This window comes from Motacilla alba, chromosome 28 (assembly GCF_015832195.1).
Source record: "Motacilla alba alba isolate MOTALB_02 chromosome 28, Motacilla_alba_V1.0_pri, whole genome shotgun sequence".
Lineage (NCBI taxonomy): Eukaryota > Metazoa > Chordata > Aves > Passeriformes > Motacillidae > Motacilla > Motacilla alba.
The window spans coordinates 5,139,608-5,167,278 of NC_052043.1; the positions used below are offsets into that span (position 1 = coordinate 5,139,608).

Consider the following 27,671-nt stretch of genomic DNA (forward strand, 5'->3'; position numbering starts at 1 on the left):
TGCTGGCCACACTATTCCTGATACTGGCCAGGAGCCATTGGCCTTCTTGGCCACCAGGGCACACTACTGGCTTTCCCCCCACCTTGGCCACTTCTTTCCTCTCTTAAGTACCAGTTGTTATTTTCTCTTAGCAACAGACGGGAGAAAAATCCCTGAGAGAAGAAGAACAATCCTAACCTTCAACAGGCTCTCTCTTCATAAACTTGGAGCAGCTGGGAGAGGGTAAGGCGCTGCAATTTTCCTTCTTTCCTTGGTCTTCAGTGAGGTCAAGAGGAATTCTGGCTTTTCCAGTTCTGTTTCTGATGTCCTTGCAATGCCTGTGTATGTCTCTTGGGTAGTTTTATGTTGCTTCCACCCCTCACATTATTATTTTTTGTATTTAAATGTGATCCAGAGTTTTCCACTCAGTCTGTCTGGCCTCCTGTTGTACTTGCTCAACACTGGGATGGATCACTCTTATACTTGCTCCCCAGTGGTTAATCAGAAATTCAGGCGGCTGTTTTACCTCAGCTCACTTCTACTTCTCCAGGCTGAAAAAGGCTCATTCCTTCCACTGCTCCTCATGCTCCAGGCTTCAGACATATTCATGGCTTTCCTCTGAACTTGTTCCAGTTAATCCATGTTTTTCGTGTTTTGCAAGGCCTGAAAACAGCACCACTGGTGTGATCTAATGAGTGCCAGGTAAAGGGAACAATCCCTTCCTGGCCCCTGCAAGGTGCATCTGTCCATGCAGCCCACATCGCTGCAGCAGCCAGGACACACTGCAGATGTTCATCCTATTTATGGTCCACTGAGCCCTCCATGTCCATCTCAGCAGAGCCAGTCCATCCCAGCTTTGGATTCAGCTCAAATCCCAAGGCTTCCTCTACCTTTTTTCTGCCCCTTTGTCCTCGGGCTCACCTGCTGGGTAACACTTTACTTGTAATGCCTTTAGGAAAGTAATAAAACAAAGAGATGTAATGCAGAATGCAAAGAGAGATCCAATAGAGATGCAAACCATTTGCAAACACTGGGAATATGGAAGAAGGCATTTAGCAATGTTGGGATGGGGCAAAAGCTTCTGGAAACTGAAGCCCTGGATTTTCTATAAGGGACTTGGAGCAGGCAACAATAGGAGGCAAGAACCCTTGTCTTGCGAAAAAGGCAGGATTTGAGGGGTGTCCAAAAGAAAGATCAAATTATGAGAAACCCACTGGGAGTCTGGGAACTATAGATCCATATGTTTCTGCATGAATGGAAAAGATATCTTGAGAGGAAGGTAATAATAGTCAGGGTGTGAGAAGGAAGAGCCCCATGCAGATGCTGCTGGTGGGTTGGTGCTCACAGACCAGATAGAGGGAAGCAGCCGGTGCTGCCTCCTCCTCTTTCAGGCAAATTTATTTTAGGGCCACCTGTATTTGATGAGGTCACAGAGCCAGAGCAGGTGAGGGCCCTTCTTCAGCACATCCAGAGGTGAGTGAGCAGCCACCCTAAGGCAGCTCCATGCACATGGGCAGAGGCAGGAAAAGTGTCAGGAGAGGTGACACCTGCTCCAGCCCAGGGCTGCAACAGCTCCTCCTGTGAGTAACCTAGAACTCATGGATGGGAAGACCTTTAGCTGTCTTGTGTGATAGCTCTCAGTAGCAAAGATGATACCATCTCATGTTGACTTTAGAGGTGCAGATTGACAACAAAACTGGCATTCGTAACTTTTCTTTGTTGACCTTCAGAAACATTAGGAAATATTTCAGAAAGGCAGTTCCTTCTGCCTGCGTAGGACAGTCACCCCCACCCTGCGGATGCCTGTTCATACTCTGCCCTCCTGTGGAAAAAGGCATCGGAGTCAGACCTGTCCCACCGCCTAAGCCAGGAACATTCCTCACTGCTGGAATCTGTGCCATGAGAGGGTGACAGAGCCCAGCAGCTCCGAGTGCGTGAGCTGGGACTGCTGCCCTGGGATGAAAGGAACCAGTCGTGCAAAGACGAGCTCTACAGCAGGATGTAAAGTTCCGTAATTTGTTTCAAAATCCAAGATTTTGAAATTTCAAGCCAATATTTTCCATTTCAACAAATTAAAATAATTGTCTTTGAAAGCAGAAAACAGTTGAGTTGCACACGTTCACCTCAGCTCTCTTTCAGAGGTAAGAAAATCCAGTATCTTTTATTCCAACAAAATCGTTTAATCTATTCCTTTAGGTTTGTCTGTCAAACGTTATCAAATCCTGGCCAAGCGATACCAAAGTTATAATTTATGGGGAAAAATTCTGAAAGTTCGGGGGTGCGCGGCTCTCTGGGCACCCCAAGCCGCCCGGCCGCAGCTGAGGGGAACGAGCCGTTCTGTCGGAGCCCCCGCTGCGGGGTGACCCTCCTCTCCTGGCCGCTGTCCCCTCACACACACGGTGCCCCCGCTGTCCCCTCACACACACGGTGCCCCCGCGGGGCGCTCCCCGGCCCCTCACAGCACTCCGCTCGTGCCGCCCGGGGGCGCCCTTTCCACCGTGATGGCCCCGCGCGCCCTCGGCCCCGCCCACCGCCGGAAACGGCCACGTCCCGGAGTCCCGCGCGCGCCCGTCCTTTCCGGTGCGGCGCCATCCTTGCGGCGCGGGTGAGGCAGAGTGGCTCTGTGTCCATCCGTGTCCATCCGTGTCCATCCGTGTCCATCGGGCCCGGGCGCCGTAGCCATGGCCATCCGCTACCCCATGGCCGTGGGCCTTAACAAGGGCTACAAGGTGACCAAGAACGTGTCCAAGCCCCGGCAGTGTCGCCGCCGCGGGGTGAGTATGAGACTCTGCTGGCGCGCGGTGCCCCGGGCTTGCCTCTCCCTCTGCGGGGGCCGAACGAGCCCGCTGCTCCCGGTGCGCAGCGCGGTTGTGTTCGCGTGTCTGGCGCGGAGCCGCCCTTCGCCTCTGGGCCCGTCCCGCGGGGCTGCGGCTTGCGGTTTCGCTGTGGGAAGACGGGAGGGTTCGGGACCCGCGCGGTGCCCGTGACTGCGGGGCGGGCGGGGCTCGACAGAGCGGGGCCAGGCGGGCTCGGCCGGGTAGGGCTGCGGGTGGCTGTGAAAGCTGTGTGCCTTCTAGAGTCTCTCCTGTTTTGCCTCCCTCGGTAACAACAGGCAATCTCCCAGAAAACTGCTTCAAATTTCCCTATCAGGAGCTATCTGAGTTCGATAGATGCGCGTTACGGGACATGAATGCATCTGGACCCTTAATTCACTCTTATTAAATGTTCTGTGTAGCTGTTGTCACCCCCGTGTGTTGCAGTGCAAATCCTGGCTTGCTCATGGACCTGCTTTTTCCACAAATGCTGGTGTATGCCAGCGTGTGACACATACGGACCTGAGCCTGAAGACAGACTGGCACACTGAGCCAAGCTGATGTGCTCCACAGGATCTGGCAGGGATGAAGTTTTCTTGGGACATGGCAACAGCATGGGCTGGTTTTAAAGCCTAGCTGAGAGTATGCCACAGCCCCTTGCAGTCCTCTCTGCATAGCACCTTGTAATCCTCTGACCAAAGTCCTCCCCCCCTTCCCACAGCGCCTGACCAAACACACCAAGTTTGTGCGAGACATGATCAGGGAAGTCTGTGGCTTTGCACCTTATGAGCGACGTGCAATGGAGTTGCTGAAAGTGTCCAAGGACAAACGGGCTTTGAAGTTCATCAAGAAGCGGGTAGGTCAATCAACTAACATGGATGGTAGAAACTATTACATCAGTTTTCTGGCCTCTCCTAGGAATATTTGGCTTTTTAATTAATTACCTTTATTTTTTTCATTTGTTTTGGAAGTAACTGGTGCAGTATGATAGAGTGGAGAGATTGTTCCTTGGGCTGGGTGGGAGAGCAGGTGATGGATGCAAAGGTACTTTGCTAAAAAGACCCCGAGCTCAAGGATTAAAGCTTGTCATGCTTTTTTTCCAGACATGCATGGTTTGCATGTCTGCTGTGGGGAAAATGAGAGCAGCACTGATAGTGGTTGGGTGCCATTAACCAGGAGACTTCAAATAGGGTTCCTTGAGTTGTAATGATGATGGGAGCTGAAAGCAGCCCCGTTCATGTCCAGATAACTGTTGAGGTACTACTGAGACATGATGGCAAATTCCTGGCTGGAGATCGACTCCATCTTTCCAGGACTTTACCGTTCTGCCTGGTTTTGAGGTGTGCAGGGACATATTTTGAGGAATGCAGCAGGGACACCTGCAGCATTCCCAGTCTGTCTAGTCTGCGCTGGGTGAAGACTGACAGCTCTGCTCTCTCCCTGCAGGTTGGTACTCACATTCGGGCCAAGAGGAAGCGGGAGGAACTCAGTAATGTCCTGGCAGCCATGAGGAAAGCTGCTGCAAAGAAGGATTGAGTTGCACAGGCTGCAACACAATAAAGTCCTTTCTCCCAAAACCAGGGTAGTGAGTGTTCTTGGTACACCTGCTTCAGTGGGTGCTGCTGGCAGATGCTGACAAGATCCAGAACTTCAGCCATCAAGAATTTGGGTCAGTGGTTTATTGTACCTGCAGGTGGAGATGCTGATACTGGTGCTGCTGTGACTACTCTAGAGTGGAATCCTCTATGACTATATGCAGTCTCAGGACGTGGATATCTCTGGAATAATGCCTTCTACCTCCTAGTCTGTCTTCAGACCTAGATGGTAGTAGGAGGCAAGTGGGCAAAAATGGCTGTTAAAAATAGTAACTACTTTGCACTTCTTCCCCAGGGCACATTGGCCCATTCCTTACACAGCTTAGCCTGCTCCTGTGTTTCCCCTTGTACCCTCTATTCAGGCCTGTGTTCTGCAGTGTGGTAGCAAGTCATGACATTTGGAGTCAGCAAGAGCTCCCTGGACTTCAGCAGCTGGATTCTTAATTCTCCCCTCAGGGCTCCCTTGCTGAGATGACAAGAGCTGTTCTTGGCTCAGAAAATACTTAGTGTTCATTGGAAGACGAAGTATTCAAGTTCTCCAGCCCCCAAGCTTGTGTTTACTGATGTACAACAGTCAAGATATTTAATTCCTTTTCTCGCTCCCTGAATATGATACAGCTGTTGCAGAGGGGCACAGGCACTCTGTGGTGCAGCACAGTGCTGCTGACTGGTGATGCTGAGCATGTTGCTGGTCTGCCCTCTTTAGCCTGGAGTTTTTCTGGTGGTATAGACCTGGTGACTGAACCTAGAGAACCATGTCCCTTTATCAGCTGACTGTGGTGAACTACCTTAGGATTTCAGTGTCATTTCAGCCCAGCCGTCTAAACAGAGACAGATTCTGAGAGCTACTTGCCTTCTACCACATCAGGAATAACAGCTGTACATCAGCCTAGATCTGGGTGTACTGTTCAGGTCTTTCCCACAAGTCACACAGAAATGTACAGTGAAATAGCTGAAACATCTTCAATGAGAAAAGACCAGACTAGCCCCATTACTGCTGGCTGATAACACACCCATTCCTTTGGCAAAATTGGAAATTCTTTATTGTAGATCATAATTCAGTATTAAAGACTGAGAAATACTTTATTCCAGCAGAGCCATAATTCATTTTGGCAGCTGCGCAGCAGCAATAGTTTCATGTCCCACTTCAGGATCGCCCCGTGTCACCCATCTGTAGGCAGGGGCTGAGTGCTTAGGGACAGAACACCTTCCAGCCATCAGGGCACAGCATGTCATCCTCCAGTGAGATCCAGCTGTGAAAATGCTATATCAAATACCTCTGTGTAGTGCTCCACAAAATGCACTTCCAGTCCTTCTGTAATGAATCCAGCAAGGTCGTAATAATCCTTTTTGTTCTCTGATGGCAGAATTATGCAGGTAACACCTGCCCTCTTTGCCTGTGGGGAGAAAAAGTTGGGCTGTTGAGTCCTAGGAATCCTTCCATGTACCAGAAACACCCTTTCCCTTTTCTGACAGCAAGAGCAGTTATTCTGGAGCGTGATCCACCTTTACTCTCTTCTATGGAGAGCACCCGGGTGAAGCATGTTCCAGATGCCCCCTCAAGCCCCAAAACATACAGTCTCCAGTGCCATCTCAGCTGCAGGGACAGATGAGGAGGGGAGGCATTTTAGTTGGACTATGGCAGCAGCTCGGGGGATTGTTCAGAACATTAATACTATTTTATAGAGTTTTAAGTATCTGTTGCAGCTTGGGTGAGGATAAAGCCTCGGATGAAAGCAAAGTTAGATACAGCTTGTCAAACCAACCTACCCCATCAATACCCTTAGTACAATTCTACAGAACCTTTTGATATGGACACCTTCCCTGGAAGGAGCACAGAAAGCAGAGTTGCTCTTCCCAGGACAGGTCTGTACCCATTGCTTTAGGGGTGATCTGTGTTTTAGGCCTGTGGCCACTCACATTCCTCCTGCAAGTGCAGCCAGTCAGTGCTGGTTAGTCCTGTACTGACTGCTACAAACAACTACTCGTTTTTAGGTCATACAAGGAAAATAAATCACACTGTACAAGGCTGTAGCCCAAAAATATATCTGGGGACAGAACACTGATGTAAAGCCCCAGCTCAATGGAGGAAGACCTAATAACATTCTTGACTGAAAAATATGTGTGGTGCAAGGCTTATGTAGGCCAGAATTGTGCAGGTGAAAAGTAGGGAAAAAGCCTGAATGCTTGGAAAGAAATTCTGGAAACTGGAAACGGATGAAACCAAAAATACACATAACTAAATCTAAGTTCCTTTTATCTAAGACATCTGTATGAAATTTCAAACAGTCACACTGGAATTAGGAAACAGCCTTGATTTTAAGAATGCACTTTAGAGATGCTATCAAATCTCCACTGGATGCCCTCCTGAAAAAAGCAGTTCAATGCAGCACAGCTGATAGAACCGTGCTAATCTGATAGAGCAGACAACTCTGACAGCCAGTTAAAGCTGTCAGTCACTTTCAATTCTGCCACTGTAGGTGGACTTGAGCTAGGCCAACATACATGCCCTGGCACAAAGCCTGGGGTCCCATCCCTTTCCTCAAAGCCAGAGACACAGCCAAGATCCCTATGTTCCCCCACAGACTTTTCCAACCTGTGTATGGAATGAAATCTGCCTCTCCCAGTTCAAGGAACAACCCCTCTGGCTGTCCCTGTCCCCACTGAGTCCAACCCAGGGCTCTCCTGTGGACAATGCACAGACAAGAGAAGAGCTCTTACTGCAATAGTCTTCTCCTTGATTCCACCAACAGGAAGAATTTTTCCAGTCAGTGACACTTCTCCAGTCATGGCTACATTCTGCCTCACTGGGCAATTCATGGCCAGGGACAGCAGAGCTGTTACTATGGTACATCCTGCGCTTGGTCCATCCTTTGGGGTTGCTCCCTGTTTAAAAAAAACAAAACCACAACTCCCCTGCTCATTCAAGAAGCAGCAAAGTTAGACAGTATTCTTGTCCTTGTTGTTTTAACATTGTCCAAATTTCATGAAGCCTCATAAAGGTTTTTGCATGTGTGAGTGATGGAATCCTGCTATTTGAATTGGCTTATATATTCACAACTGTGACATTCCTCACCTTATTAATGACAAATAATCCACAAATGAGTTCACAAATGTGGTTTCTGGCCTGATGCCACCACCATACTCATGGGGCTCAGGTCTTTGAGTAAGCAACATCAGTGGAAAAAAGAGCACAAACACTTGGAAGCTCCTTGTTAGACCTAAGTCAACATCACAAGGGGAGAGTGTCAAGAGTAACAAACTAGTGGAAAACAGTATCAAAAATCATTCAAGGCAGAAAAGATCAGTATGAAAAGCCCCACAAAATCCAGGCCTGAACTAATGACAGTCTGGATTTATCTGAGATCAAACCTCTTTGTGGTAAGAACAGAGGAAATCAATGTTTGAGAGGGAGTAGAGACAGAGATCATGCCTGCTGTTTTCTCATCTTTCAGGGAATGAATTCACAGACAACAATGCAGTACCTGGACAGGCACAGAGTGAGCTGCAACAAAGACATTGCACACAGAGCACTCAGTAGTCCAAAAGTAAAGCTGGGGCACAATCACAGCTCAAAATCTGTCTTCAGTAAAGCACCTGCCCAAAGCTTGTTACACAGCATGTGAGCCACTCTGAGCACTGTGGGCATTTATTTTCAGCCCCAAATACTGGACAAAACCAACCACTGCTATTACGTGGACTAGACAGCATGACACAGAGATCACGAGTAGTATTTTCAATTATGTGTAAACGACTTCAAGCCTTTAAGAAGGCCTGGTAACACAGAGACCTAAACTTTGATGCCTTTGTAACTTCATCCAAGCATATCTCTATGCCATAGTTTCCCCACCTGCACAACAGAGCCAACAGCTGCAACAAAAATGTAGGTTTCTTTGGAAAATTATCCAAGCCCCTGTATTCTTGCCACATGCTTGCTGTAGAAAGGAATGGAAACATGGCTCATAAGAAGACCTTCACAGGAGCCTGAAGAAAATGTCTTCATTCCTTGATTTTACTGCTAGAAGAGGGCATTCTGCACAACATATGGACAAATGAAATGCCTTCCAGCTTTACATCTAAGGGAGCAAACTAGCTGGGCTGCTGTGCATGCTCTGTGAACTCTGCATCAGTTTACCTCTGGCACATGCAAGTGGATATGAGAAGACACAAGAAAATCATTGTTGGGGTCCTTCTGCATCAGAAAGGCTCTTGCAAATGTGTATGCAATTTTGGCACTCTCTTTCATTACATCTCCCAGTTGCCCTGTTACTTCAAGCGACCCATCCTTGTTTTCCTTGTCTTTGGGTCGCCTCAGGGATGTTTCAATAAATAGAGTGGAACCTCCTAAAAAAAAGAAAAGAAAAACAACATCTGAAAAAAGTTAAAGGCAGATTAAACGAGAAGGTTTTGGTGATACAGAAGCTATGTCAGGCCTTTGGAACTGATGCTCTCTGATGAGACACTAGCCCTTGAGTAGAGAGCAGCTGAAACCTGTTCCTGAAATACCTTCAGGAAGGCCAGCTAGAAATCTCAACAGTCTCCATTCATTACTTTTTTGGACTTCACCTTCTAGGAACACAGATGCAACTCCTACTTAATGGAAAAAAACAAGTTCTTATAATAGTTTCATGTTCTTTGTTTCCTCCAGAGAGTAAGCTGAGTTCACAAAACACTTTTTTTAGCCACTTCAATTCTCCAGTGACAGGTATCTATTTACCTTCTCCACCATACTGATAATTTCCCTCTAAACTACTTGAATTTTACCCAAGGTCAATTTGAGTATGAAGAGGTCATCTCCTTTGCTGTGTGCTGTATTTCCATCCTGTAGAGCACATTAGTCCACAAGCTACTAGGGGAGTAATCCAATGAATGGTAAGCAGCCAACTGCACCCGCTCCACAGAGTGCTGGAACACCTATACCTGCCCTCAACACCAGAAGTCAAAGTCAGTGTTGCACATCACCGATGAGACACAGCATTCCTCAGCTGTGCTGTGTCTCACAGTGACACCTCCTGCTGCTGATGTTCCTAATGTATGTAATTTCTATGGGATATGGAGCTTGAAGAGAAAACATGATGGCCCTAAGCTAAGATGAGCCTAGGTAAGGGCAAAAAAAAGGCTCCCTTCTTCAAGGAAGTAATATTCAGGATGCAAAGGAAATTCCTTTTACTGGTGCCTGTAGAAGAACATCACTGGACTCAGTTCTGTTTGACTATTACATTCAGCTTTTGAAAAGTACACAGAAATATAAGCATTAACCCAAAATTAATTTTGTCTCACCCATAGCTGTCCAGGCCAGACCCATCACCACTCCTGGGGGAGTGGTTTCATACATGCGATCCACAGTGAAGATGGGCTTTCCTACAAAGTCCTGCAGGTTTTCAGGTGTTACTTGGACCATCTCCGCTTCTCCACTCACAATTTTATAGGCAGATTTCCTCAATACCTGGGTAAGATAGTAATTTATCTCTGTAAAAAAAGCTGAGAAGGCTGATGCACAGTGGTCACAGTTACACATAACTTCCCCATACCTTTTCTACTTGTTTCTGCAGATTCCTCACCCCACTCTCTCTGCAGTACTGCTTGATGAGAACAGTCAGGACATCTGATGTGATTTGAGCTTTGTTTTCATCCAAGCCACACAGAACTCGTGCTTGAGGGACCAAGTATCTCTGAAAGAAATAATCCCCCACATCCTTCTCTTAGTATTTGTGACAAAAGCCTAGTGGTTCCAATTCACTCAATTTTCTGCTGTTAGCTCAATGCAGCTTTCTGGTGTCCACAGCCTATGGCACACTGGAGTTACTTTAACTATCTGTTCAAATCAAAGGAACTCTGTCCAAAATACCCTGTGCCTAAATTTTTTGGACATAGTTGGATGTAAATATGTAAGCCTGAATCTGCCAAAAAAAATCTACCAGATATAATTCACATAAAGCACAACAGTGATTTCTCTTACCTCTGCAATTGCAAGTTTCTCTTCTGCTACATATCCTGACACATTGATCACTTCCATTCGATCCCGCAGTGGCTCTGGAATGGTTTCTGTTACATTGGCAGTACAAATAAAAAGTACCTGGAAGCATTAAAAGATCCTATTAAGAACTTTCATTAACCAGCTGCTTTACTCCAATTACTAGTTCCTAAGTTCTGCATTTCTCTGTCTGAAGGGCTAGAGCAAGATGACTCTCTGTGGAATTAGTTTTTATTAAAGTCTGGATTTCAGAATTATGTAATAGCATGTTCCCTACCCACAAAATAAATGTTTACAAATATACAACGCACAAACCAGGAAATTGGAATGGTTTGATAGGGACCAGAAAATGGGAGATCTAGATCTCACTCAGAAGTTCTTTCTACCTTCTAGGAAATTAGCTCAGAATGATCCAATTATCTATACCTATTCCTAATATGTCAATTCTGTAATTTATGTCACCTGCACAAAAAGTGCAACAGTGTGTAAAGATGACCAATTTCAAAAGCTTCACAGCAGCATTAGGCCACCCCTTGACAGCAGCTCTGCCAATCATCATGTAAAGGAAAACTTGCCTTTTCTAGTGGAAACCACACGTCTGTTTGTCCCCAGCTCTACAGGGAGTTAGGGCTACAGGACATACACGGGTAATCATGTTCTTTCATGTACAGACACTTCAGTTAAAACCAACTCCTACAGAGACAGCTGTGTACCATTTATGTTCCATCTGATTTTCTAACGGAATAAAACGTCAGCATCTTTTCATGGACAGGAAATCTCTGCATTGAAACACATTCAGACATTCTGGCTCTACAACCTCTGCAGAAAAGAGAAATACCTTTGACAAATCCACAGGAACATCAAGATAATGATCCAAGAAGTTAGAGTTCTGTTCTGGATCCAAGAGTTCTAGAAGGGCCGAGGATGGATCCCCTTGATAGCCTCTTCCTATTTTATCTACCTGTGAGAGAAAAGAATTTAATACTCTAAGAAGTTTCCTACCATGATAAATTCTCAAGCAAGATTTTTTTCAAGGCTCCATCTGAAAATGTTCATGAGTGTTCATTAACATTCAATACCAGTCTACCACTTTTCTGTGCACTCATCCAAGTCCCCACTATCTTCCTGTGTGAGCACATGACACACCTGAGAAGACACAGGACTTCTGAGTGTTGCAGAAAATCACTATGAAGTCTCAGGCAATGTACATACAATAAAAAGCACTACTACTAGTGGGCTACTACTTGTTAAATTGAGATGAGCTATAGGCACAGACCAGAACACTTACCCCACAGTGAGAGGACTAGAGTGCTAGTTTACACCACTTCCCTAATCTGCAAGTGCAGACACAGTCCTTAGTCTGCCCAAGGTGTAAAAAGCCTACACACAGCCATTCAAGCAGAGCCAGATTAGTGACTTAGTGACTTGGGCTGTTGTCATAGTCGTAAATTGATTGAGGCTCATGGGGACTTCCTGAAGTAATCTTGAACAACCCCACTGCTCAAGTAGGGCCACTACAGCCAGCTGCCCAGGACCACAGCCAAGGTCATTGGCTCGTCCAGCACTGTGAACTCTCCTTCTGAGGATACAAACAGGGCTGCTGCTTCTTCTCCCTTAAGAGTAGCATTAACTGGATGGCCTTAATGAAAATTGCTGCTACAATTGCAGGGCTTCTGGCCAACACCAGTCAAGTATCATAACCTACAGGTTCCATTACCTTTCAAATCATGATACTCTTCGGTTACATCGTGCCGCAACTGATGACATACCATTCCTCCCAAGAATCTGCTTATTGTAGAAACAGGCGATCCCCCAGCCAGGGAATAATGTGCTCTGACTCCATGATTCAGGAGGCTGAACAAATGCTTTATTAAGCTATACTATATTACACTAATACTGTACTAAATGACATACTAAAGAGATACTATACTAAAAAGATACTACAGAAAAACCTGTGACTGTCTGGAGACAGTCAGGACACACCTTTGACCCAATTGGCCAATCAATCCAATCATCAGCAGAATCCAATTAACAAACTCCTTTCGGTAAACAATCTCCAAAAAGCATTCCACATGTGCCAAACAACAGGTGCAGCAAGTAGAATTGTTACCTCTTCTTCTCTGAGCTTCTCACTGCCTTTCCCAGGAAAAATGCCGGGACTGAGTGGTACCTGCTGCTCTCTGTGAAGAATGCTGCGGCCACATCTGCTGTTGGTCCTTCCCAGGTATGGCACACAAGAAGGCCAGAATGACCTTGAGTCTATTCTGAACACATGCCAGTATATCCTGTCTTTATTTGCTTTTTGACAAAGCATTAGGCTGGTAGCCTAATTTATTCTCAAACCAGACCACAAATTGACTGTAAGCATCTTATTCCTTAGAGTCCTGCTTTAGACCTACTGAGAGTGACTCTTGCTAATAATCACACAGGCAACAATAGATTTGTGCACAGTGACGTGCTCACACCTACATAGGAAACACAAGAACTATGGAAACACTGAATATCCAGCCAGGTACACTACGATCCAAACAGCTATAATTTAATCAGAAGGACACAGCTGGAATTTTAAAGCTGGAGTCTGTTATAAGGAGAGAAAACAAAACATCTAAGGTATCAGTGTCACCCAGAGAACTTGAAAGCCCAGCCTCATAAGAACAGAAAGAACCTGGGATTTTAAGATAGTTATTGCTTCACCTTTTCTCTGGGGATCACAAATTGATACAAGTCTTTAAGAGCAAAACCTAGAAGAAAGACCAAATACTTCACCTCATCAATCAGTATAAGTGGATTCTCTGTCTTGGTCTTCTTCAGACACTGGATGATTTTTCCTGGCATTGCTCCAACATATGTCCTCCTGTTTTAACAGAAATTGTATTTAGGGAACCATTGAAAAGCACAGCACATATCAGAGCATACATCACACAGCTGACAGAACAGGTATATCCTGCTGGGAAACAAGTCTTTATTTCTTCAACATCTATCAAAAGCATTCTCCATCACCATATTAAGCACCAAGACCCACCTAGTCTGTTTCTAGTAAAGAACTGACATGAATTTCAGCAAAATACTCCTGGACTACAGTTTTTACCTTTAGTTTAAACCACTTCTCAATTAGAGAAAAGCAAAAAGGTTAGGCTGAGAATAGAGATATTTGAATTTTCATGGGTGTTGGGAAAGAAATGCTAGAAGAGGTAACATTTCACTTCCTCACTTGACAGGGACAAAAAGACCAGTGTAAATCAAAATATGCTAAAGGAACAAATTGCTAATAGCAAAATATAACCTTCCTGCTAGAGACTGATTCTGGTCTCCAGAAACAAGCAGAAGCAAAGAGGGTAACAACAGACTGAAGGCAGAGAGGCACAGAACAGAGAACATCTGAAAAACAGAAAATATCTTTCTCTGCTTCTGGGTAAGGCAGAGCCCTGCAGGTTAAATTTACTCCTCAGAGTGGCTACTCTTACTGGTTTGAAAACACTGCTGGTTTTATGTTCAGATGCAGACCCTCTGCTCTGGTGAGGCCACACCTAGAGTGTCATGCCCAGTTCTTGACTTAGGAGTTCAAGAAAGACAAGGAACTGCTGGGGAGGGTCCAGTGGAGGGCTGTGAAGGTGATTAGGGGACTGGAGCATCTCTCATGGGAAAGGCTGAGGGAGCTGGGCCTGTTTAGCCTTCGGATGACTGAAAGGGGATCTTATCAATGTGTAAAAACATCTGAAGGGTCCAGACTCTTGCCAGTGGTGCCCAGTGACAGGACACAGGCTAATGGGCACAAACTGAAACACAGCAAGTTCCGCCTGAATATGAGGGGAAACTTCTGTACATTGAGGAGGGCAGAGCCCTAGAACAGGCGGCCCAGAGAGGCTGTGGGATCTATACTTCTGGAGACATTTGAAACTTGTCTGGACACCATCCTGTGCAACCTGCTGTAGCTGAACCTGCTTTACACAGAATTCACAGAATGACTAGGTTGGAAGAGACCCTTCAATATTATCAAGTCCAACTCAGCCCCAACACCTCAACTGCCACCGAGTACCACATCCAGTCCTTTTGTAAACACATCCAGGGATGGTCACTCCACCACCTCCCTGGGCAGACCATTCCAGAACTTTATCACTCTTTCTGTAAAAAACCTTTTCCTAATATCCAACCTGTATTTCCCTTGGCGCAGCTTGAGACTGTGTCCTCTGGTTCTGTCAGTTGCTGCCTGGTGAAAGAGACCAACCCCCACCTGACTACAACCTCCTTTTGGAAGCTGTAGAGAGTGATAAGGTCACCTCTGAGTCTCCTTTTCTCCAGGCTAAACAACCCCATCTCCCTCAGTCGTTCCTCATAGGGCTTGTGTTCCAAGCCCCTCACCAGCCTTGTTGTCCTTCTCTGGACGCGCTCAAGCGTCTCAACGTCCTTCCTAAACTGAGGGGCCCAGCACTGGACACAGCACTCAAGGTTTGGCCTCACCAGTGCCAAGTACAGGGGAAGAATGACCTCCCTGGTTCTGCTGGCCACACTATTCCTGATACTGGCCAGGAGCCACTGGCCTTCTTGGCCACCAGGGCACACTGCTGGCTCATGTTCTGTCAGCTGTTGACCAGCGCCTCCAGGTCCCTTTCTGCCTGGGCACTGTCCAGCCACACCATTCCCAGCCTAAAGCATTGCAGGGAGTTATTGTGGCCAAAATGCAGGACTCATCACTTGGACTTATTAAATGTGGCCTCATTGGACTGTGCCCATCCCTCCAACCATTCCAGGTCTCCCTGCAGAGCCCTCCTACCTTTCAACAGATGGACACATGCTCCCAGTTAATGTCATCTGCAAATTTACTGATGAAAGACCCTCATCCATGTCGTCAATAAAAATATTGAACAGAACTGGCCCCAGCACGGAGCCGTGAGGGACACCACTGGTGACTGGCTGCCAGCTGCAAGCAGCACCGTTCACCACCACTCTCTGGGCCCGGCCATCCAGCCAGTTCTGAACCCAGCAAAGAGTGCTCCTGTCCCAGCTGTGGGCTGCAGCTTTTCCAAGAGTGTGCCATGGGAGACAGTGTCAAAGGCCTTGCTGAAGTCCAAATAGACAACATCCACAGCCTTTCCAGACAATATCCACAGCTTTTCCTGCATCCATCAGGCAGGTCACTTGGTCATAAAAGGAGATCAGGCTGGTCAAACACAACCCACTCCTCCTAAACCCCTGCTGACTGGCTCTGATACCCTGGCCATTCTTTAAGTGCTGTGTGATGACAGTCAATATAAATTGTTCTATTATCTTACTGAATACTGAGGTCAGGCTGACTGGCCTATAATTACCAGGATCCTCCTTCTAACCCTTGTTGTGAATGGGCATCACATTGGCCAGCTACCAGTCACCTGGAACCTCACCAGTGAGCAAGGATTGCTGGTAAATGATGGAGAGCGGCCTGGCAAGCTCATCTGCCAGCTCCCTCATCACCCTGGGGTGGATCCCATCTGGCCCCATAGATTTATGAACATCCAAGCAGCTCAGCAGCTGACAGCCTCCTCCTGGATAACAGGGGGCCCATTCTGCTGCTCCCTGACACCATCTACCAGCCCAGGAGGACAGTTGTCCTGAAGACAAGCCCTATTTCCACTAAAGACTGAGGCAAAGAAGGTGTTAAGCACTTCTGCCTTCTCCCCTGCTTTAGCACAGGAATGGTCTAGATGATCTCCAGAGGTCACTTTCAACCCCAACCATTCTAGGATTTTTTGTATGTGGAAGGAAAATAAAGCTATGGAGGGTCAGATCTACCCATTTTTTATTAACTTCTTGTTTTCCCCATGAATGTTCTTGTTTCCAGGTTTTCCTCATGCAGCATCTCCATCCTGATTATTTGGAAACCAAGTCTCAATCACATCTGAACACACATGTGAACGACCCTGTTCAAACTGTCACCATTCTCTAGTTCTGACATCTACAGAAACGCATGCATTAGCATTTATCATCACTCCAATGGTTTTGGGTAGTTCACTCAGCTTTTCAAAGCTGAGAATACACAAGAAACAGGGAACAACTGCACTTAAAAGCACAAATATAATTATCTTCCAAACTCCACCCTTTGCTATCTTTTTCACCTCATTTTGTATCTCAACTCCTGTCAGCAAGGGTTGGCAGAACAGAGATGAGAATTACATACATTGTCCAACTTCAGTTAGATTCCTATTTACTTTAGTAAAAACTGCTGGACAGAGAAATTTTTCAAGTCACACTGACCTGTGTCCTTTTATTTCTGCAACATCAGTCATCCCTCCAACACTGAAGCGGAAGTACTCTCTGTTTAGGGCTCTGGCAATGGAGCGAGCAATACTGGTTTTACCGACTCCAGGGGGACCATAAAAACACAAAATCTTCCCCTGGGTGGATCCTCGCAGCTGGCTGACTGCAATAAATTCCTGTCGAACAGATAAAGCACCAGCAGTGAACAGAAGGCAATGTCAGCAACACCAAAACACACTTGTTATCAGGTCAAGCAGTGATTACAAAACAAGCATCATACACAAAAGTGGTTCTCAAAGAACTTGGGGGAGGGCAAGGGGAGAAGCTAAGTCAGGATACTGATGCATCTGTTTTGCCTCTGGTTATTTATGCGCTTGGTTGTCCCCATATTCTGTGCTCTGTATCAATCTCACCAGAAGAAGCAGTCTCTCTCCACTGCCTTGGAGTGAGAAGACAGAGTTCAAGTTCTTCTCCCAGCTTCTCTTGTTCTCACCTGAGTCTCTCAAGCTACATGTGAGCATCTCCTACTGTACCACTCCCATGCACTAAGTTGAGCTTGTCTTATTTCACACTTCTGTGACAGACAACCCTCAAGTAACACTGGACAGTTGAGGAATCAAAAGATCACAGTTCGAAACTGAAACCTCAGCTGATTATACACTTACAGTGAAGAAATGACTGTGCAAGCGGGGAAAAAAAATCAAGAGACAATCCCTTGGACACTTACTTGCCCAGCATTTAGCGCAAACCAGAATATTGCATTTGAAATGAGAATGCGGCCTTCATTGCCACAAGTAATTAAGCACATTAACTGATTACCAGAACATTTGGGTCTTTAATGCAGCTTTCTGTTTGATGCATGAATTTACACCAATTAAATGGAGACTGCAATCTAAAACATATCCAAAATGTCTTATGTTAAGCAGTGTGAAATGGGACACACTGCCTACTCCTGTCTTACCAGAATTCGCTTCTTGACATCATCCATTCCATAGTGATCTTCCTCCAGAACTGCTTGGGCTCTAGCCAGCTCCAGGTTCTCCTCACTACACTTACCCCACGGGATGGATGTCAGCCAGTCCAAATAGTTCCGTGTAACACTGACAGAAACACAAATTAGAGTGATTGACCAGCTCATGTCTTCCTCCACCACCTTCCAAAGCAACCTCATCCAGAACAAGTGGGATATAAACTACTCATGGAAGAGAGCCATCACTATTTGGGCTGTCACTGCTAACCTTTTTCACAGTCTTCAACCTCCCCCCACAAAAAAAAAAAAAAAAAACCAAAAAAAACCAAACAAAAAAACAAAAAAAAAACAAAAAAAAAAAACCCCAAGCTTTTTTTTCACAGCTTTTGCTTTTCCAAAACAAGGAATCTCCAACACTACAGAGAAAGATTTAAGATGAGGAAAATGATGCCAGTATGGAAGTTAACAGCAGAGATAATCAGCATAAACAAACTGAAGAGAACACAGTACTCTACTACTACAACCACTACTCCCTGTTCTAAAATTGCGCACTTAGATCAGGAATTCAAGTGTACAGGAAGGTCTGCACAATGCAGTAATGGAAGGTATGCTCAATGCAGTAACTATCAAATTGTGCACAGTCATGGACACAGGGAAGCACAGCCAGGCTGTCTGAGCCCAGGATCCATCTGAGGACAATTGCCATGCCACCAGAGCTTTGGCTTTTTTCTCCCAAGTATTTGCTTAGCAAATTTGCAACCACTATTACAACTCTGAAGGAAAGGGAAAGGTACTAATGCTGCCTGTGAAGCCCAGTATGTCTTTTCTATGATCGCCAAGATGCTGCTCATCCAAAGGCATGCTTGCCCTTAAACATAGTCTTTTACTCTGTAAAAGATACTTGTAAAAGCAGAAACCCAGAACACTGAGAGAGCTGATGAGTACACCAACTGCTGTATAATACAGCACACTCTGATTCAACAGACAAGAAATGTTCACTTCAACCTCAGTTTCTGACAATTCACATCACAGAACACGTGTTAAAACCATTCATTCACTCCTTAGCAATTCCAACCCTGCCCCAATACTTCAGGGACCATCTCAGGTAGCTTAGCCAATGACAGGTATCAGCTTCTCTCACATCTACTGAAGACACCAAAGTACAAGAAAGAAGAGCCAAAACTAAGGGCAGAAAAAGAAGCACTGGACACTTCACGAGGAACTAACTGCACATTTTGTATCTCTAGCATCAGGCTGCAAGAGAAGACAGAAGATCTAAAATGATCAAAAGAGGTAGACTGCATAAGTAAACCCAAGCAATTTGGAGAAAAATCCTATAATTATATGCTATGGGGAATGGAGGGGAGGGACTAAGGTAAGTGCTTAATAGAACTGCACTGATGTTTCACTCTCCCAACGAACCCTGACAGCATGACATGGCCATGCACTCACTTGAATTCTGAGGAGTGATTATCCAACAAGCCCAACTTGTTCAACTCTTCATCAATCACATCCATGACATGTTTTGGCACTACCAGCTCCTTTAGTCGCTCACGGAATTTCTCTTCTATAGCATCCTTGTCCTCTTTTTCCAGACCTAGTTCTTTCTTAATGATCTTCAACTGCTCTTGAAGAAGATACTTGCGATGTGTTTGCTTGATCTTCTCCTCAACCTAGACAAAGCAACAAATACAGTAACTAATGTATTCCTGGTACAGCCCATCTAAAATCAAACACTTCCAAATACTTCTCAGTTATGACATTCCCAGCAACTGAAAATACTACTTGGAACTCAACTGCAGTGTATTCTAACACAAGAAGTGACTTAATAACATACTCCAGCACCCTCCATATCTTGGTGGCCTTCACTAGCCATGATTCAGTGCTTCAATGTTCTGTTTGTGTCGGGGAGACCAAAAGCTGGGCAGAGTAATCCAGATGTGACCTCCTTAGTACCAAACAGAAAAAGACTAACCACTACTCTCTATCTGCTGCCTACACAGTGCAACTGAAGCCCAGTATGCAGTTGGCCTTCCTCCTTGTGGCCTTGCCACAAGGACAGTCTACTAATTCATGGTCAGCTTCCTTCACATCAGGGCTTAAAAGTCCTTTCCTGTACAGCTATTTTCTATCCTGATTATTCCAGGCCTAGTCTGGGACTATGAATTTCTCTTGGCAGAACTTAAATAGGTTCTTACTGACACCCCAAGGGGATACCACTGGTAGCTGGTTGAAGTTATGACTTTACCACGTTGATCACAACCTTTTCTGCCCATTAGTCTAGAGAATTTTTTCACCAACCTCATACTACATACTTCTAGTCTGTAACATCCCAATTTAGTCAGAATACTATTATGGTTGACCTCAGCAAAGGCCATGCAAATGTCAAGGTATACAACAATCACTGCTAGAATCCTGGAATCATTTAGGTAGGAAAAGACCTCTGAGATCATTGAGTCCAATGATTAACCTAGCACTGCCAAGCCCATCATTAGACCATGTTTTCTTTCTATGTTCTGGGCATTCTCATACCAGAAGACAAGTAGGCAGTTTGCTTTTGGGAAATCTGGCCATTCCAAATAACTTCCTTTTTCATTTGCCTGTACCGCACTTATTGAAAAATTTTCCCCATAATCTTCCCAGGGACTGGGGGCAGGCTAACATGCCTATAGTCCCCCCGGTTCTCCTTCTTGGAGATGGGCATGGCATTTACCTTTTTCTGCTTCCCAGGAACCTCTCCCATGACCACAGTGCTTTAATGAAGAGTGAAAAAACAAAATAATGACATTGATAAGCCCTCTCAGCATCCTTGGATGTATATCTGGTCCCACAGAATGCATCTGTTCAATTCGCTTAAGAAGTCTCCAACCATTCCAATCCTGGTCCAAAAGCATTTTACACTTAACATGAATTCTAAAAGCCCCCGTTACTGGGAGTTAACAAACAAAACATGATTCAGTATTCTCAAATATTTGCACTTCACATACTTCATTACCATTTAGATGCAGTTATTGTATTCTGATTAAATCTTACCTTACCACAGACAGGAACTATTGCAGTTCACAAGAGTTAGCAGGTCATTTGAAATAACACCGTGCAATTTACACTAGTAGGCACTATGTACAGTATTAGGCTGTATATTGTTACACCGATGCTTGCTAAACTGCAGACCTCTAGATTTATCTGCTTGCATGAAATTACAACTTAGACACAATTTAACAGCAGATGCTGTAGCCTCATGTCTTGTTACTTCTACCATGTGCATGAAAAAACACATTTCTAACAGAAAAACAGAAAACCTTAAATCTAAATAATACACCCTTTAGAGCACATACCCATACTAAGCATCACAGTGGTGGACACAATATAAATACACACAAGGTATTTGTTAGTCCAGAAACTTACCTCTCTTCCAAGACGCTGCTGAAGTTTGCTCAGCTCATACTCCTTTTTCAGAAGGGAAAGAGCTTTATAAAGCCGTTTGGGAATCTGCAAAAGATAGACACAAAATGAGTTTTGAGATGCCATACCCTTGTTAAGTAACACACACACATATATATATATATATATACACACAAAAACACACACATACATATATATACACCCTCTCCCTTCCAGAGAGAAAGGCAGAATAAAAAACTCCAACAACAGCTTGTCTGGGAGAGCTTTACAGCACTTGCAGATGTGGAAAGACCAACATGTAGCAACTCCACAGCATGCAAAGAAAATGATTTGCTGCCAAAGATGCAGAGCACTCTGATTTACCCACAGTAAATCAGTACTAATCATCTACTATATTCTTCAACAGGAATCTAGTCACTGATATTAACGCATCATCAAAAGTAGCACTGAAGTCTCTTCTGTACGGAGGCTGGTAAAAAAAAAAAGGTGACATACAACAGATGTACTGATTCCATTCACATTGCTTGAGTTAAAAACTTCATCTTACACTGGTTTCTTCCAAGATGTCTTGAAGTTCATGTGACTCTGCCCCTGTTAGGGCTGCACCCATGTCACTCAGATAGATAGGGTTATCTACCACACGCTGTCCAGCCTGCATCATCTGAAGTACAGACTCTCTGAAAATAAAAGGTAAAAAACCTCCAAATGCTCTGTGAATTTACATTCAAAATGGAATATCCTAATGTACTTGTTATGACAGTGCAACAAAATGAAATACAGCTCAGTTTCATAGTAAATTACTTTTGAAATTTGAGTGTATCAATACTCAGTAACAAACAGATAAATCACTTGGTGAGAGGAATGATCACCAGTATATAAAACTAAGTATCTGAAATGCTCCCCAAACAGTTATGCAGGATTTTTTTGTTCCAGGATTCCAAAACTTTTATCCTGCTTGTAAGACATGGATCAGATCATAATGCTTATTGCAGTGGGTTTCACTTAGACCAGATCACTTGCCTTAATCATTCCATGTTGTTTCTAAATTGCACATCAGGTTTTCAAAACTTTGATTCCAACAAAGGACAGAGTTTACATCCCAAACCAAAAATCTATGTGACAATTCAGCAAATATCTCTACCTCATTACAACAGAAAGGCAAGTGGTACAGAAAATGTCAGCACTTCCAGCCTGAGAACATGCTGTTCCCAAAGCAGGGCAGCATGGGAAGGACATACCTGTACAAGGGGTTCAAGGCAATGATGTCCCGGATTGTTTTAACAATTTCTGCAGTAAGTGCCTATAAACACAACAAAATCTGATCATCAAAAGAATGGAAAAGGATAGGCAAGATCTCAGAACAAACATGACATTCCCCAGAGTCCAGCCACTCAATGCAGTGGTGGGCTATGATGGTTCTCGGTGCTGGGGCAGTTCCTGCTCACAGGAAAGTTCCTGCTCACTAGAGGCTGGCTTTCTGCATGCACAGAACTTGACTGGCTCTTGGCCAGAAGATACAATCAGATTGAACACCCAAGCCACCTTTGAGGAAATGCTCAGTTTGATGGAGGTCATCACACAGATTTAAGCACAGACCAGCCTCTTCATTCAGCAACTTTTTGAAGTCAACAGTTTTAAGGAACTGAGCTTTATAATTAAAATTCTTTACTTTCATATAATCCCCTTGCGCAGTGACTGTGAGAAGAAGGAAGCATGTGCTAGTTTCTGCAGCCTGAAATTAGAGCCTGATTTTAGAACTTTTCATTTTAAGCAAGAAGTGTAGGTGCAATTCTACAGGACAAGTCCAAACTTGTAAACTAATTCACTTACTTTAACCTCTTCTGTGATCTGAAAATCTTCATGAACCACATTCTCTACTTCTACCATGAGAACTTCCTTTGAAGAAGCAACTACAGGATCTAGTACCAACTCCACAGCTTGGTCCTTTGCTCCAGTCTCCTCTTCAGCCTCCTTCTTAGATCGCTTCTGTTTCCTTCTAATTTTTTGTTTGTTCTCAGGTTCCTCAGGCTCAACCTCTAGTTGCTTGTTTATACGAATCCTGAAAGCCAAAAGAAACCAGCAACAATCTACCTCCCCGTTACATGTGATTTCAGCTCTTCAGCATGAAAAGGAGAAAGACTAAGTTGTATTTTGAGCAAGTTAAAATTTAGAAAGGACACATATTTGCAAGATACCATGTTTCATTATTTTGGCTTTTATACAGGAGTTTCCTTTTCTATGTGTTTCACTATAAATGCTCCTCAAATCTGGTATCTAGTGTGGTTCCTATAGACATGATTGACCAGAGCTCCATGTCTCAATCAAATATAAAGACCAATCCCACAGTTATATCTTAGGAATACCAAAATTGTTGAAGTTATAGGGAAATATTTCTATTCCAAGTAACCCCAAACCAGTACCTTATTTCCAAAATGTAATCAAATATGGCTGCTGTGCTTTGATAATGCCGCAAGAGGTCTAAGACTTCATTTGAAAAGGAATTGACTTGTGAATTCACATAAATTTAGCTTTGACAGGACTGCTCATTCTTTGGTGTCCAGAACAAATGCAAGTGAAGAAAAGTGAGGAGATGGAAAAGAAGCCATGCTTCAAAGCAAAATCCACCCTGGATCTGTATCTTCTGCCATGTTTCTGTCCTTGTATTTTTCCTTCTAATGGAAATTACTTATTTGATGCTTTTAAAAATACAATTTCTTAACTTAGTTAAAAATATCTGGCGTAAATGGCTTAAACTAGATTTTCAGCAATAATCATATTTTCTTCAATTCAGTTCTGGGGCAAGACATAATTAAAACTCTGGACCCCCCTCCCCTCCTTTTTTTTTAAAGCAAAAATACTGGCTTGAATTAATTCCAGAGATTTTTTTTTCACCATTACTAAGCCTTGCTGTAATTATCAAAGTAACTGCTAAACTTCAGCTTAATGAATGTTTGCTTGCATCTTATCACAGTTGATATGACAACGACATGCATTCTTTTGTTTTGCAGCTAACCTGTCACAGCTGTGACAGTATGTGAAATATCCTGACACTCTCAGGATATGTTGTGGTAACAAAGCAAAAACTTGCCATACACAAGTTGTGTAGAAAAAAATGCACATATGTGGTGAAACTGATAAGGGATGTCTCTGATTATACAGTAGTCTGGTGAGATGCAGTGAAGTACAAGAAACCAACCTTCGGTGTCCCATGACTATCATACGCAACTTGTCTCCAAGATCCTGCATTTCATGAATCTGGACAAAAGTTCCCATTTGGTATATTTCATTCAGATCCTCCACCACATCAGATTCATTGCTATTGAGCAAAAAAAATTGAGTAGATATTCAGAAACTTGAGACAGCAGGTCAGATTAAAAAAGAAAAAAAACAATCACTGGTTGCAGAACTTTAAACTGGACTTAGGGGCAAAGACATTTAATCCCCATTGCTACCACCGTGTAACCCCTTTCCAAATCATCCAAGTATCTAGACAGCTCATCTCCTTCCCAAACAACAAAATCCTTTTCTAAACCAAGACTCCAGCTCCCAGCAGTGCTGGTGGAGGCAACAAAGACTTTCACAGCATGAGGATGGTCCAAGACCAGCCACAATTTCTGCAATGCTATCTAAGGCAGGGCATTTAGGATGACAGCTTTTAGTGTAAATGCAACCTGGACAGCTTATTTTTGTATTTAAAAAAAAAATAACAAGAGAAACAACTTACTTGTCATCCTTTTTAAGAAAAACACCAGCATAAGGCTGGGCAAGACGAACTTTTCTCCTCAGCAGTTCAACCAGCTTCTTATTTTTCACCTAGGACAACAGGTATGCAATCAGAGGTGGATTTTCTGTTATCTTTGCACTCCCAGGGTGTAAGGCCAGGCATGATGACACCCTACAACTAAATTATGAAGTCGGAGCTTGTACCATTCTAGTCTTGTCGCCATTAGAGGACAGTAATATAGAAGTGGAAAAAAAGGTAGAGAAACATGAAATTTAAGTATTTTGAACAACTCACTTCCCAGTCAAGATAAGAAAAGGTCAAAGGCTGGGGGAGGAAGTATACCTAATTTGTACAAGTCTTACAAGCAAGAAACCTGAGTTACTTGAACAGTATCTTATAAGTTTCTGTTGCTATCACTGTTCACTTCCCCTTTCATACCTGTACATCCTAGCTCTCTGCTCCTGATGGGGAGCTAGTTCACCCTTCCCTATCAGTTGCCTGAATTCTGCCCCAAAACCCTAGTTAAAATCCTCTTCCCTAAAGTCTTCTCTACTCAATTCATCTCCTACACCCATGAGTCTGAGTTCCTGCCTTGAGTTTCAGCCGGTATTTCTTCCTAGTTTACCTTCTTACTCCCCTCTGATCACTAGATGCCACACATCTCTCCCTGGCAGATCTCCCAGCACCTCTGGAGCTGTTGTCACAGCAGGCTGAATCCTCAGTGACCAAGAAAATTCTGCCGTTGCATGAAGTCACCCTGCCAACTACTGAGTGCTCTTCAAAGTGATGGACATAAGCTGCACTGCTCAACGCTTTGCTAACAACCAGCATGGTTCTGACAGAACAGCACGAGTAATACCACCACTGTTGGCCTATTTTAATTTCAGCACACCGATTCTAATTTTGCACGATGTTTAGCAAAAATATGCTTACCAATGTCAGAGACATTAACAGGAAGAAAATCAGTAATTCCATAGGCACTGTAGAGATGCAACCTTGTCAAGTAAATTGCAGCACAATGAACTCACAGGATAAGAGAAAACATTTAACAATTCTGTGAGACATTGTTGACCCAAGCATTGAAATTGATGACTTCTGTACGTAAGTCTTATATGACTACACACTCTTAATAATATATTATCTTCTCCTTCCCCTGACACATCTATAAAGACACTAGAAGCTGCACATAATAGATTTGGATATGCAGAAAAATACTATAGTAGAAATAACATTATGCTAAATAATACTACAGGAACAAGAAAACATCGATTTATTTCATACTACATTTACTTCAAAATCAGACTGGCAACACACCAGAGAGGCACAAAAATACAAGTACTTGTTCCAGATTGGGTTTCATTTAAGGAGGAAAAAGCATTTCTGGCCTGTAAGCTCAAGTCACACATCAGTGATATAATTTGTAACTCTTAAAATCTTTATGGGGTGCAGAGGGAAAAGATCACACTTTGAAACGATGATTGCCATCCCCATCTGTCAATACCCTCTCCCACCGCAGCTGTACTGCTCTACACAGAATTCCTGCTTTTCCCTTGCAGCTTACAGCTTGCTATCTTCACCAACACGGGTCTCGGTGCTCTGACACCAACCTACGGCGCCGAAACAAGGACACGTTTGCTTAACCTTCATCAGAGAACACAAAAATGACAGCGAACTTTGAGAGAGTGTGTGCGAATCGCCGACCTCCTCTGTTAGAAGCAGAGATGCTGACGCAATAACTGTGAAACTTCAACTGGCCCAAAAGAAACCGTTATCCCGACAGGACTCGGTTACAAAGCTCGAGCCAAAGGCCGAGTAGCGGCTGCCCGTGGAGGTCACGCATGCGGCTGCCTTGCTCTGCAGTTCAAGTAACCTGCCAAGGTAAAGAGAGCGGCCCGGAGATGCGGCACCGCCAGCGGCGGGCTCAGTCGGTGACCCCCGCACGGCCTGGGGTGATACCACCCCGGGACCCCCGCCCTAAGCCGCAACGCTGGGCGGAGCCGCCTCCGGCCGCTCTGCGAGCCAGCCCAGAGCACCTCCCGCCGCGGCCCCGGCACCTCGCGACAGCGGCAGCTTCCGCCCAGGCCGGGTCGGCAGAGCCGAGCCCCGGCCCTGGGACCGAGGACTCGGCGGCAGCTCACCTCGATGATCTTGATGAAGCGCGGGAATACGGGGTTGCGCGTCACGGCGATGAGCGGGACGTTGGGGAAATGCTCCGGGACGAGCAGCGGCGTCAACGCCGTTATGACCGGCCCGGCCCCGCCGCTGTCCGCCCCGCCACCGCCACCGCCACCGCCACCCTCCTCGCCGCCACCTTCCAGTGAGTCTCCCCCCGGCAGACCGCCAGGGCTGCGCTGGTGCCAGGGCGGGCCGGCGCTGAAGGCGGCGCGGGGCGGCGGCGCGGAGCCCAGCGGGGCCGGAACGGCGGCGGCGGGGGCCCAGAGGCGGCGCCGAGCGGGCCCCAGGGCGGGCCCGGTGACCGCAGGCCGCCAGCGCCCGCACAGCCGCCACCAGCGCGCGGCCGCCATGCTGCCGGTGCGCGCGCCTCACTTCCGCCCTCCCGGCAGCGCCCGCCCCGCCCGCGCGGGGTCGCGTGGCTGCGCGCACGTCCGAGCCCGCCCGCGAGCGCGTGTTCGAGCCCCGGTCTGGGTCCCGTCCGGGCGGGTGCCTGAGGGAGCAACGCGGCCGGCATGAGTGTGGCTTTGCCCATTGCCCAGCCTTCCTTTTCCTCCTCGATTCCCTTCCGTCGGCTGCCCAGACAACTTCCGAATATCTCTAAGAATGGCGATTCCATAAGTTCTCTAATGACTCTTGCCACTGCTCGGGCAGCTTCTGTGTAAAACAGTCTTTCCTGATATTCCGGGGGAGCCTCCCGTGTTTCGTTTGGTGCCTATTGCCTCTTGTCCTGTCACCAGGCACTACTGAGAAGAGCCTGGCTCTGTCTTCACACTTCCCCTAGGTAGGTATTGCTCTACGTTTATGAAAC

At 45.3% G+C, this 27,671-nt stretch overlaps 2 protein-coding genes across 2 annotated transcripts; one reads left to right on the forward strand and one right to left on the reverse strand.

Moving 5' to 3' along the window:
• Positions 1-2,521: 2,521 nt before the first annotated feature.
• RPL36 (ribosomal protein L36) lies at positions 2,522-4,369 on the forward strand. The gene is made up of 3 exons (XM_038163750.1): positions 2,522-2,753; positions 3,514-3,648; positions 4,239-4,369. Exons 1-3 carry the CDS (start codon positions 2,661-2,663, stop codon positions 4,326-4,328), a joined length of 318 nt encoding a protein of 105 aa, XP_038019678.1. The 5' UTR covers positions 2,522-2,660; the 3' UTR covers positions 4,329-4,369.
• A 1,034-nt stretch (positions 4,370-5,403) lies between these two features.
• Positions 5,404-27,238, reverse strand: LONP1 (lon peptidase 1, mitochondrial). Its single transcript, XM_038163741.1, has 18 exons — positions 26,827-27,238; positions 24,689-24,777; positions 24,161-24,280; positions 22,795-23,023; positions 22,203-22,264; positions 21,512-21,641; positions 20,968-21,051; positions 19,015-19,235; positions 17,554-17,692; positions 16,590-16,768; positions 13,128-13,215; positions 11,200-11,322; positions 10,347-10,463; positions 9,919-10,059; positions 9,668-9,833; positions 8,523-8,731; positions 7,109-7,273; positions 5,404-5,784 (listed from the first exon to the last, which is right to left on the reverse strand). The coding sequence occupies exons 1-18, from the start codon at positions 27,211-27,213 to the stop codon at positions 5,620-5,622; spliced, it is 2,814 nt and encodes a 937-aa protein (XP_038019669.1). The 5' UTR covers positions 27,214-27,238; the 3' UTR covers positions 5,404-5,619.
• Between the last annotated feature and the right edge of the window lie 433 nt (positions 27,239-27,671).